Raw genomic sequence first — 13,311 nt, forward strand, 5'->3', positions numbered from 1 at the left:
TGATCTGACTTTGTCCCACGTGGGTTTTTTTTTTGAATGCTCAGAGGAAATCTGATTGGTTCTTATGAACACTGTGTAAAAAGTTATTTTGTGAATAAAACGACCTGGGCCGAGGGGTGGAGAGGATTATTATGGGCACCTCCTCCCAGAGTCTTGCTGGTCAAGCCTCATGTGTATTCTATTAACCAGAGTCCAATCCTTCCTTGTTTTGAGAACGCTACAACTTAGAAGGGGATATTTTAAAGGTCTAACAGCTTACATTCCCACTCTTCACTTTGCTGAATGTTTTGCGATTTTAAATCTGTTGGAGTTCTCTCCTGTAACGTTCTTGCCCTGAACCTGGATCTAGGCATCCGGAGAGCTATCCTTTTACCACTAAAATATTTTTCTCCCCTTTCAAACAATTGGAAACAAGATCTACAGTGCTCAGCCTGCTAGGAATCCCTAGTAATTGGCCTGTAAAGGCACAGAGCCTTTAGCAGCAGAGATTTGGAACTTTACTCTTTAAAACAGGCACGGCAGACTGGGGGCGGCCGCCGAGACCATATAACACCGGTCCTGAAAGCCCTGCGTTGGCTCCCAGTATGTTTCTGAGCACAATTCAAAGTGTTGGTGTTGACCTTGAAAGCCCTAAACAGCCTCGGCCCAGTAGAACTGAAGGAGCGTCTCCACCCCCATCGTTCTGCCCGGACACTGAGGTCCAGCGCCGAGGGCCTTCTGGTGGTTCCCTCATTGCGAGAAGCCAAGTTACAAGGAACCAGGCAGAGGGCCTTCTCAGTGGTGGCACCCACCCTGTGGAATGCCCTCCCATCGGATGTCTAAGAGAACAACAACTACCAGACTTTTAGAAGACATCTGAAGGCAGCCCTCTTTAGGGAAGTTTTAATGTGTGACATTTTAATGTATTTTTAATCTTTGTTGGAAGCCGGCCAGAGTGGCTGGGGAAACCCACCAGATGGGTGGGGTACAAATAATAAATTACTATTACTATTACTACAGTGGTACCTCAGGTTAAGCACTTAATTTGTTCCGGAGGTCCGTTCTTAACCTGAAACTGTTCTTAACCTGAAGCACCACTTTGGCTAATGGGGCCTCCCGCTGCTGCAGAATTTCTGTTCTCATCCTGAAGCAAAGTTCTTAACCTGAAGCACTATTTCTGGGTTAGCGGAGTGTGTAACCTGAAGCGTATGTAACCCGAGGTACCACTGTATTACTTTTTGCTCTCCAGATGTTGTCAAAATCCAACTCTCGCCATTCTCATCTGAGGAAGCAACTTGATGGAATGAATCCAGACACAATTCTGCAAATGATTCCAGAGACAACAGAGGATCTAGCACCACTTTATTGATTTTTGAATTATTATTTTTTGTATTATTATTCAAATAAGTCTTTTATACGTTTCATGCAGGCTACATGCTTGTCCCGACTGCTTACTCAGGAATGGAAGGCAGGGGCCTAACCTCAACCAGCTGGTCCCGTCCTAAGGAAATGGGTTCCTTGTCTGTAGCACCGGTTGTTTTAATGGAGGCACTGAAAGCAAAAAAAGAGAGAAAGAAGTCATCATGCCACAAGACTGACCGAAAGCCTATTCTGTCACACATAAAAGCAGCAGACCTTGCAATCATTTGCGTAGCGTGTCATTTGCGTAGCGTGTCATAAGGTGTCATCGGGTTGCAGCTGGCTAAGAAGCTACCGAAATCTGTCACCATTCTTCTACTGTTGGAGATTGCTGCTGTTTCCAAACCCATAGCTGTCAAGCGTCCCTTATTTGGCGGGGCAGTCCCTTATCCCAGCGCCATGTCCCGCTGCTGTCCCTTATTGATGATGTCCCTTAAATAAGCTACTGAAGGTAAATGGGGCCCTTTCTATGTCCAGCTGTCCTTTGTCAACAACAAATTGTTGCTGTTTTTTTGTGTTGAATATATGCTACATGGTAATTTATGGACCTAATAGGTATCTAAAGCCATTTGCACGCAACAAAATATGTATTTTATAAAAGTAATTGTTGATCCCTTATTTTGGCTGCTGATCGCTTGTTTTCGAGGCTGCTGGTCCCTTATTTTCAAATCTGTAAGTTGACAGCTATGTCCAAACCTGGGCTAGCAGCTGGTAATGGAATATGCAGAAATAGCCAAACTAAGGGGGGAAATTCGACAACAGGGCGAGGAAACATTTCAAAAAGAATGGGGGAAATTTATGTTGTATATAGGAAGGATAAGATGAAATAGTAAAACCAGTAGAATTGGAAACAAACCTCATAACGGGAAAGATTAAGAAAAGTGATGGATAATGAAAATAATAAGAAGCAAAATGTTGAAGGAAACTTATATAACTAACAGTCGTGGTAAATGAATACAGACAGACAACAAGAATTGTATAAACATGAGGACTTATTTATGGATACACTATGGAGAAATATAGAAAATGGGTAACAATATATAAAATGGAAGAAAATAATGTGATAACATTATATGTGAGATAAAAAACCAGAAGAAGGAAGGAGGGAAGTCAGCTCTGAAGAGGAGGTATAAATGTAAAATGTAATACAATATGTGTATGTGGAGTATCTAATTGAAAAACTAATAAAGATTATTTAAAAAAAGAAGCAGCAGCTACCGAAATCAATAAACATCACTGTCTGTAGTCCATTGCTCCAATGGGTCTACTCTGAGCATGACTTCGTTGGATAAAAACTCATAAAAACAATTCATTGGGTAGGGTTGCCATATGTCTGGATTTCCCTGGACATATCTGAGATTCCAATAATGAATTTCGGGAAATTGGGAAATGTCTGGGTTTTCGAAACTTTTTCCCAAAACTCAACAACCTTTCTTAAATTTATTTTTACTTCTTGAAATGTGGAAAGCTTATCATAGTGTGTTTCTGCTCTCAAAGGTTGGCCTAAACTGGAGCTACTAAGCTATGCTGGTTTTATGGCATGTTGAGCCCTCAGTGAGTTCAATACCTCTCCCATCCAATATTGGCTATTTAATGGATTTGCCAATTATTATTACTTGCATAGAAAGCCAAACAACTCCCCAAACTGTCTACTTAATGAGAAAATTAGAACTATGCTCCTGTTAACAGCTGCGTGTAATGGAGTCATGTTGAAACTGGCTTTTGATATCGCACCCTGAAGGCTTACAATATGGAAGAAGATTCACATTTTATATATGAATAATCCTTTGTGAAAGTGTTTATTTCGTTACGGGGCTGTAGCCAAAAGGTGGACAATAATTGAAGAGCCCAAAAAAATCCAGAGCTGTTTTTCTTTGGGTCATTTTCTTTTTGAACTCAGATAATAAGGCTCCTAAACAGCCCAATGTGCAAAGGATGATGATGTATATTCTAGTCTGAGGCCCGTCCTCTGTTGTAGATGAGAGATAGTCAGTCCCTAAGCAGGGAAAATTTCTAATCTGCTTTTGCAAGCTGCACCTCGACATCCGCATGTGGAAATTTCAACCACATATTTTGGAGTTTATTCAAAATGACACCCCAGCCGTTTGCTTCCCCTTAAAGCAAAAGGTAAAGGTAAAGGGACCCCTGACCATTAGGTCCAGTCGTGGCCGACTCTGGGGTTGCGGCGCTCATCTCGCTTTACTGGCCGAGGGAGCCGGCGTACAGCTTCCGGGTCATGTGGCCAGCAGGACTAAGCCGCTTCTGGCGAACCAGAGCAGCACATGGAAACGCCGTTTACCTTCCCGCCATAGTGGTACCTATTTATCTACTTGCACTTTGACATGCTTTCGAAATGCTAGGTTGGCAGGAGCAGGGACAGAGCAACGGGAGCTCAACCCATTGCAGGGATTCGAACCGCCGACCTTCTGATCAGCAAGTCCTAGGCTCTATGGTTTAACCCACAGTGCCACCCACGTCCCTAAAGCAAAAGGTAAAGGTAAAGGGACCCCTGACCATTAGGTCCAGTCGTGACCGACTCTGGAGTTGTGGCGCTCATCTCGCTTTACTGGCCGAGGGAGCCGGCGTACAGCTTCCGGGTCATGTGGCCAGCAGGACTAAGCTGCTTCTGGCGAACCAGAGCAGCGCACAGAAACACCGTTTACCTTGCCGCCGGAGCGGTACCTATTTATCTACTTGCACTGGCGTGCTTTTGAACTGCTAGGTTGGCAGGAGCAGGGCCTGAGCAACGGGAGCTCACTCCGCCGCGGGGATTCGAACCACCGACCTTCTGATCGGCAAGTCTTTTGGTTTAACTCACAGCGCCACCCACGTCCCTCTAAAGCAAAAGGTAGAGGCTGGCAAATAGGAAAGCCTTTGCCATCTATGAAGAATGAATTCACCAGGATGTGCTACAGTGTATGGAAAATTCACAGAGAAGACTTGACTGCAGAGAGAGAGAGAGAGAGAGAGAGAGAGAAGACCAGAGATGGCCAGATACTTTGACTCTCCCTCGCTTGCAAAGCTTTCCCCAAAATGATCCACTTGGTTCACATCTGCGTGTCACAAATAATATTTTGTGTGTGTGTGTGTTTTGTAGTTGTTATCATGCTTTTGCAGGTCTTTATGGCATCTTAATCTCCCGGGACCTGTTTTAGAGATGTTTATCGTGTGAATTGGGTGGGGAATCTGTGTGGGAGGGAAGGGTTAAGTCCCCCCCCCCATGTGTCATCATCTCCATCTTTAAAAGATGAAGGAAAATAATCAGCAGGAGGTGCAGTCACCCGTTTTCTTGCAAAAGCCCAGAATATGGTATTTTTTTAACATCCCCAATGCTGGTGGGGCTTAGTGGATTTGCTAAGCAGATTTGCAGCATCCATTAAGCGGAAAGATCCAGTGGTCACAATCCAAGTGAATTGCATGAATTGCATTGGGATCGGTCGTCTTATCTCTTGTTTATGATTGGACCATTTTCTTTTGTTTCTTAAGTTGTGATGACACAACCGTGATTGGGCTCATCTCTGAAAGGGAGGGTGAAATGGATTATAGAGATGAGGTGGAGCGACTGACAGAGTGGTGCAGAGCTAACAACTTGCTCATAAATACAAGGAAGACAAAGGAACTTGTGGTGAATTTAGGAGACAGAAGAGCAATGTCCAGCCACTTTTGATTGATGGGGTCTGTGTGGAAAGGGTAACAACGTTCAGATTTTTGGGCATTGAATTACAAGAGGATCTGTCCTGGAGTGTCAACACAAGGGGGCTTGTGAAGAAGGCGTAGCAGAGACTGTATTTTTTGAGAATACTAAGGAAAAACCATCTTCCGCAGAAACTGCTGCTTGCCTTCTATCACTGTGCCATTGAGAGCGTGCTCACTTATGGCTTATGTGTGTGGTACGGAAGCTGTACTACCCAGGACAGGATGGGGTTGCGCAGGGTTGTTAAGGCAGCAGAGAGCATTGTTGGCTGCCCACTCTCCACCTTAGAGCAGATTTATGCCACAAGGTGCCATAGGAAGGCACTGGACATAGTAAAAGATCCATCGCATCCTGGTCACTGTCTCTTCGAGCTCTTGCCGTCGGGACGGAGATACAGGACGATGAAGACAAGAACGAGCCGTCTTAAGAACAGCTTCTTCTCCAGAGCGATCTCGGCCCTGAATGGGAAGCCCGGACTTTGAAAGTCATCAAATCTCCTTTGTATTTTACTATATTTTTTAATTAGTGTTTTTATGGAGCAGCCAAGTAATTTCGTTGTCCCTGAAGGGGGCAATGACAATAAAGATATTATTATTATTATTATTATTATTATTATTATTATCTGTACAGGACTCTAAGCGGCAATTTCCAAAGCCAAGTTGGACATTTTGTGGAAGCCAATTCTTGGCGAGACTGGGTAAAGTTCTTGAGAGCATCTTGAACGTGAAAACATTTATTATGGTGTTTGCTTGCGTAGGCGTGAGAGACAAAGAGAATATCTGGGTGTGCGAGGCATTTATTTTATGGGAATTTAATGTAAAGAATGCAACTTATTCTTAGGGACCAGGCAAGAAAGAGAGTTGATGATCAACACTAGGTCCCGTCTCAGAGCTTCCTACAGCAGCTGATTGCTGGAGGTGGGTGAATTTGTTAATTATGGTGTCTTCACTCCTCATTTTCCCAGTCCACTGTAATTCTGCTTAAGTTCGCAATTAACAACTCCTCGTGAATATTCAGCAGCATGTTAATTCCTCTTTATCCCAATATATGCATTTTTTGTATGCAATTTTGTCTCCTATATGCATTTTCACACTTAATTCCCCCTAACAATTTTTGTACACACTTTTTGGTTGCTGAACTGCATTGCAAAATTCAGAGAAGTGTGGAGGTCAATGGCGACCTGTGCTAAAGTTTGCTAATTGTTTCAGGAAGTACAGATTAAGTAAGTATGCATCGAAATGCAATCCAAACCAAATCTCTTCCCTATCCCTGCTGACTGCTGTGGTGACAAAAAACTCCTTTTGCAGTTTTTCCAAATTCAGTGCAAGTGGAGATTTCACCCCAAAAGCTCTGGTTACTTCTTTCCCCTGCTTTTAGTTCGGCGCTCAGAACCAAAATTATTTCCGGCCTTCCTCTAAATAAAAGCGAGCCCCCATGAAGCATGGATTTATTCCATTTGCTTATTTCATCTGAGGTTTTCCTTCATTTTGTGGTGTTTGTCTAAATCAGGCTTTGTCCAGGACAGTCGGGGTGCTTTCGTCTCCAGCGACAGGCTAGAAGATGTTTTGCTGTCTGAGGCAAAGAACAAAATGGCTAAACCAGCCCATTTCATGTGCAGGAGCTGGGCTGGCTGACAGCTGAATCTTATTTCGACACTGGGAATGGGACCGTGTCTGTCTGTGGGCAGAAGGCGGAAACTACAACTAATCCAGAATGCGGCAGCTTGACTGGTGACTGGGAGCGGCCGCCGAGACCACATAACACCGGTCTTGAAAGACCTACGTTGGCTCCCAGTACGTTTCCGAGCACAATTCAAAGTGTTGGTACTGACCTTGAAAGCCCTAAACGGCCTCGGCCCAGTATACCTGAAGGAGCTTCTCCACCCGCATCGTTCTACCCGGACACTGAGGTCCAGCTCCGAGGGCCTTCTGGCGGTTCCCTCATTGCGAGAACTCAAGTTACAGGGAACCAGGCAGAGGGCCTTCTCGGTAGTGGCACCCGCCCTGTGGAACGCCCTCCCACCAAATGTCAAAGAGAACAACAACTACCAGACTTTTAGAAGACATCTGAAGGCAGCCCTGTTCAGGGAAGTTTTTAACGTGTGACATTTTAGTGTATTTTTAGTCTCTGTTGAAGCCGCCCAGAGTGGCTGGGGAAAGCCAGCCAGATGGGCGGGGTACAAATAATAAATTATTATTATTATTATTATTATTATTATTATTATTATTATTATTATCTTGTTTCGTTTCATTTACAACCCAATTTTCCTCCAAGGTACTCCAAGCAGCCCACATGGTTCTTGCCATTTCCCACCTCAACATCACAACAACCCGGTGAGGTAGGGCAGAATACAACTCGCCTAAGAAACTCTCCCTAGTTGAGAGGGGATTTGAACCCGCAGCTCCTTGGTCCTAGAAGGACACTCTACCCAATGTTTCTAGAAAGGGGAATGACCCGTGAGGGGATATCTACCCGACAACAGTGCTGGAAAACTATACTGTCTATATAGGCTGAGTAGAATTGGGTCCAATAAAAATGGATTTGGGAGGAGAGGAGTGGGGAAATGTCTTAAAATACTTCAGTTGTGCAAAGCCACATATTGGAAGTCCAAACATTAGTAGATAGATTGTCCAATTTGAAATTATTAGAGGATTTCCAATGTTGAGTGGAGGCAATACTTTCCCCCCCCTTAAAAAATGTTTAGGGGTACTCTCATTTTGACTTGAGAAAATCACCATTTTATACTTCAAATCAGGGGAAATAAATACAGTAAATGGACAAAAGTACAAAGATTCACAAAATGTTTAGCCATATGCGTACCCCTATGTCCCACTGAGTGGAGGTACAGTGGTGCCTCGCAAGACGAAAAGAATCCGTTCCGCGAGTCTTTTCGTCTTGCGGTTTTTTCGTCTTGCGAAGCAAGCCCATTAGCGGATTAGCGCTATTAGCACTATTGGCAGTTTAAGGGCTATTAACGGCTATTAAAGGCTTAAGGGATTAGCGGATTAGCTGCTAAAAGGCTATTAGCAGCTTAGCGCTTTAGAAAAAGGGGTTGGGGAGCGAAAAAACCCCTCAAAGATTTTCGTCATTTTCGTCTTGCGAAGCAAGCCCATAGGGAAATTCGTCTTGCGAAGCGCCTCTGAAAACGGAAAACCCTTTCGTCTTGCGGGTTTTCCATCTTGCGAGGCATTCGTCTTGCGGGGCACCACTGTATTAGAGTTTGGCATCTTTTCATGTATTTGCGGTCGAAACATGAAAGAAGAAGTCTTGGGTTCAGCCCAAGACATGCCATCTTTGAAACCTGACACATTGCTATGCCCTTGACAGCCACACCATGGAGCAAAACGTTTAATAAAACCATCCTCCGATGGTCACAAAATGCACCCACATTTGAAAAAGGATCGTTTGAGCCTCCTCACAAAACGGGAGCTTCTAGTCACACGTGTAACATCAAAAAAACAGTGGTCGGGTGTTTTTAAGAGCATATTTTGTGGTTGGGCAATGTCGCAACACAAAGAAATTTCTTCCCACGCGATCGCGGCGGGTGGAATCCCAATCAAACCTCCGCCATTTTCTCCTTTGGTCTCCGGTGAAAGAGTGTGGCAGGGCTTTCGGCAGGTAACGTTCCCATGAACAAAGAGTTCTCAGAAAATGCATTCAAGAGTTTATGCTGCTGTTCACATTAACTGCTTCCTAAGGGTTGGGTTAGGGATGCGGGTGGCACTGTGGGTTAAACCACAGAGCCTAGGGCTTGCCGATCAGAAGGTCGGCGGTTCGAATCCCCGTGACAGGGTGAGCTCCCGTTGCTCGGTCCCTGCTTCTGCCAACCTAGCAGTTCGAAAGCACGTCAAAGTGCAAGTAGATAAATAAGTACCGCTCTGGCGGGAAGGTAAACGGCATTTCCATGCGCTGCTCTGGCTTGCCAGATGCGGCTTAGTCATGCTGGCCACATGACCCGGAAGCTGTACGCCAGCTCCCTCAGCCAATAAAGCGAGATGAGCGCTGCAACCCCAGAGTCGGCCATGACTGGACCTAATGGTCAGGGGTCCCTTTAACTTTAATGGTTGGGTTTAGTTGGACAAGCTGTTCCTCTGACGACTGCATTCATTACAAGATGGCCTATGAGGGAGGCTGCCTTGCCCTACGTAATATTATGTGCCATCTTGGTTTCCTTCCATTCAAGGAAATGAAGAAGGGGTTTTGTGGAGAGCAACATCCATAACCACCAAGGCAAACTCAAAAGGCCGTGATCCCAGGCACCTTTGCTTTTTCCTACACAAAAAGGTTCCGAGTTCCAGTCTCGCTGCTGTCGGTAAACAGATACCTACTGTAGTAGATGAATGACGAACCCTTTCAAGAAAGCACTAAAGCCTGTTTGCTGACAATGGGGGCTTGTGTTTTTCATTTATATGTGTGGATTTGATTGTTTTATGCCTTTGAAAACCTGTATCGAACAGTAAAAGCCACCAGCCAGTTCATCGATGCAATTAAAAGAGTTTCCTATGATTTGCGGCATAGGTGCTGGGATTTGCACCAATAACCTGCTATACTCCTTCCGCCAATAAAATGTGTGTTTAAGAGGCAACTGTTAATTTTGCGGCTGAATCCATAAGTTCATGTGCCACTAGACCTCAGCATGGGTGCCTTTTTGAGATCTGTAGGAGGCATAATATTGTAATAAAGCAAATCTGCCATGCAGGGTTAGGCCTGAGGACAATTTTCTCGCAAGTTCCCGTACTCATTCCTCACTGCAAAAGAACACACCAGAACCAAAGGTTGCCAAAACAGTGGAGAAGAAATGCGTTTAACTTGCAGCTAGGGGCGAGCGGATATGTCCAGCTTGGTACCTCATTTCCCCAGTCTGAAAATTCAGTTCTCCACATTGTCACATTACGTTTGCAATTATATACAGTGGTGCCTCGCAAGACGAAAAGAATCCGTTCCGCAAGTCTCTTCGTCTTGCGGTTTTTTTCGTCTTGCGAAGCAAGCCCATTAGCGGATTAGCGCTATTAGCGGTTTAGCGGCTATTAGCGGCTTAAGGGATTAGCGGATTAGCTGCTAAAAGGCTATTAGCGGCTTAGATAAACTGATAAGCGGCTTAGATCAGCTGTTAAGCGGTTTAGCGATCAGCTGTTAAGCGGCTTAGCGAACAGCTGTTAAGCGGCTTAGGGGCTTGGGGAAAAGGGGGGGGGGAGGGGAAAAAAACCCCAGGAATCGCAAGACATTTTCATCTTGCGAAGCAAGCCCATAGCAAATTCGTTTTGCGAAGCACCTCCAAAACGGAAAACCCTTTCATCTAGCGGGTTTTCCGTCTTGCGAGGCATTCGTCTTGCGGGGCACCACTGTGTATATATATATATATATATATATATATATATATATATGCCTTCATGAAAATTCGCCAGCGTTTTAGTGCATCCTCCCCTCCCACCCCAAACACATTTATATATGCAATTTTGCCCAATATTCACATTTTCGCAAAACAGTTTCTCCTAACAGAGTGCTTTTTTGGTATGCTATTGTCACTAATATATATGTTTTAATGCACACCACCTTCTTTACCCTAGTAATATTTGCCTGTTTGTGCACATTACTTGGCTAGAGAAATGTACTGCAACATTCAGAGGAGTGCATGTTTGAAAAGTTGGCTTTGCAGTTTTGCAAAGTGTGAATTGCGTAGTGTTATGGAAATTACCGGGGGGGGGGGCACATCTTTAAAGTTAAATATTACAAATATAATGGCTGAATGTATCCTTTCAACTTGACAGCTCAGGGAAGTTACCTAGCTTAAAAAATAATATAAAATCATCTCCTTTCCCAGTTCTCTCCATTCCAAAGCTATTTTCCCCTTGAAAAAGGACTCCAGGAAGTTCCCGGAGGTGACAATTGCTGGGCTCATTGTTATCCAAGGGAAGCCAAACCTCAACACCTGACTTGCCTCAGGCTCCAGACATGCAAAGGAACTTCTATTGTACTTTTGGGTGGTGGGTACTTAAGACATATTTGTCCATGCTAATCTTATACCTGAGTTTTGCCCTGCCATGTCTGCTTATGCTAATCTTGTACCAAGGACTTGTCTGGACATGTTTGCCAAGGTTAACCCCTCCCCTTTTGTGACATGTCAGTGATGTAGCAATGATGCTGTATGAACTGTATTCTGGGATATGGTGGGAAAGTTTTAAAAGTCTTTGTCACCCCATCCTCGGGGTTCAAATTTGCTCTTTGAACCTATTGCGCAATAAACTTTGGTCTACAGCTATTTGCTCCAGTTGGCTAGACTCCTTCCTTTATTCCGCAGGGACCCGTGGGCTCTGCCCGACGAGATGGGTGACTTAGCAGCCTAGCGTCTAGATTTTTCCATAACAGTAGGCTCACTTTTACATGCAAACTGAAGCAAACTTTTGCCTCCATCCTTACTTTCCCCCTCTTCCTATTATTATTATTATTATTATTATTATTATTATTATTATTATTCCTAATCGATCAATCAGCTCAAGCTTGAAAGAGAACCAAACTTTGCAGAGCATCGTTCTCACGATTTCTCCCAGATGAAACTAAGGTCTCTTGTGGGACTTACCGTCAAAAAAGGAAACCTCTTTGGCTTACTCAATTCGGAGGGTAAAAACAAAAAAAAATCAAGGAAGTGGGTGTTTGCGTTCAGCATTTATTTATCGTTGTCCAGGAAGAAGAAGAAGAAGAAGAAAGTGACCCTCTATTTGAACAAACACACCACAATCTATTGGCTATACATTAATATCGGTCTGGCTGTGATTATACTAACAGCAAAACTGAAGGCAGTACTGAGACAGTGAATTCTTAGCAAAGTTTAGGGAGACAATTTTGCCGCTCTTGGTGATAATGCTGCAGAATCGAGGCCACAAAATATCTCTTAAGACAACTTGGGTCTGCCTCGCAGAATCATGAGCATGGATAAGCTTGTGAAAAGACCACACAAGACCCCCCCAACAGAAACACCGCAGATGAGCAAAGCGTGTGGTTGTGGAATTTATTTCAGGGTTTTTTTTTTTGCAAAGCCAAGGTGAGTGGGAGTGTCAACAAGCCGTGAAGAGGACCTTAAGCACCATCTCAGGCAAAAAAGAGGATATAACAGTACAAGGAAGGAGGTGATCAAACAAGCAGACGAGAAAGCGCAGGAATATTCAAAAGGAAGGTGGTGAAAAAACGGGAAGGGAAGCCAGCAAGCAAATATTTGTACAAGGAATGCAAAGAATGAGGGAGTTACAAAAGTTTGCCGAGACACAGTTCGGAAGGAAAACCTGAATGGCTGAATGAAACTAAATCGTGTTTTGCATCCAAGACCACAGGAGATTTCAGGTGCTGCTGCCGCAATATGTCGGTCTTAAAAGAGACACTTGGGTGTTAACCAGAGAAAAGATAAGTCACTAAAGGCCTCTTGCACCCTCCATGACTCATGAGGATTTTTTAAATACGAAAACAAAACAAAACACACCTCCTTGTTTCATTAGACTGGAGTCTCCCCACAGACCGGTAGGGGCATCTTAGCATCCTATAAGAGGGCAGGTGAGCATTTAATCTGCCCAGTTATGATTAATGGGGCTTTGGATCAAAGAAAAATGCATTAGCTCAGATTTGGCCAACCTTTGTCCCTCCAGATGTTGACGAACTACAACTCCCACCACCCCTGGTCATTGGCTATGCTTGCTAAAGCTGATGGGAGCTGTAGTTTGGAGACATCTGGCAGGTCCAAGGTTCCGCGCACTTGCCTCAAATCAGTCTTTCCCAAACTTGGGTCTCCAGCTGTTTTTCGGACTACAACTCCCATCACCCCTAGCTTGCAAGGGATGATGGGAATTGTAGTCCGAAACCGGCAGGAAACGCTGAATTAGATCAACCTTTGCTAACCTGAGAGTTCTCAAATCAGCTCTAGCATCAGACTGTAATCAGACTGGCATATTTGCGGTGTGTGATTTTTCCTTATTTAAGTGTGTGTGCTTTTTGTTCTTTGAACAGCCATCTCAGTGAGGAGGGGAGGTCAGGATTGTGCAGGGAGAGGTGGAGCCACGCTTTCCCTCCTTCACCACTGTCCTGGTGAAAAGTGCACATGCACGCACACCTAAGATGCTATTCAGCCTGCGAAGGAAGCTCCTGGTCTCCTGCCTCGTTCGGCTGCCTGAGCCAGGCCGAATCATATCCCAGTTCTGCCCAGGACTGGAGATAGCATACCGGTAGTATAACAC

The 13,311-nt window shown here is 44.4% G+C and overlaps 1 protein-coding gene across 1 annotated transcript in view; it reads right to left on the bottom strand.

The window, feature by feature from the left end:
* Positions 1-1,324: 1,324 nt before the first annotated feature.
* Positions 1,325-13,311, bottom strand: part of MAP6 (microtubule associated protein 6) — a 60,375-nt gene continuing 48,388 nt past the window's right edge. Inside the window, exon 4 of the mRNA XM_083436626.1 lies at positions 1,325-1,530. Within this exon, the coding sequence (XP_083292752.1) occupies positions 1,431-1,530 (100 nt within the window). The 3' untranslated portion in view covers positions 1,325-1,430. The remainder of the gene's footprint in view (positions 1,531-13,311) is intronic.

This window comes from Podarcis tiliguerta, assembly GCF_965153285.1.
Source record: "Podarcis tiliguerta genome assembly, chromosome: 4".
NCBI classification, from domain to species: Eukaryota; Metazoa; Chordata; class Lepidosauria; order Squamata; family Lacertidae; genus Podarcis; species Podarcis tiliguerta.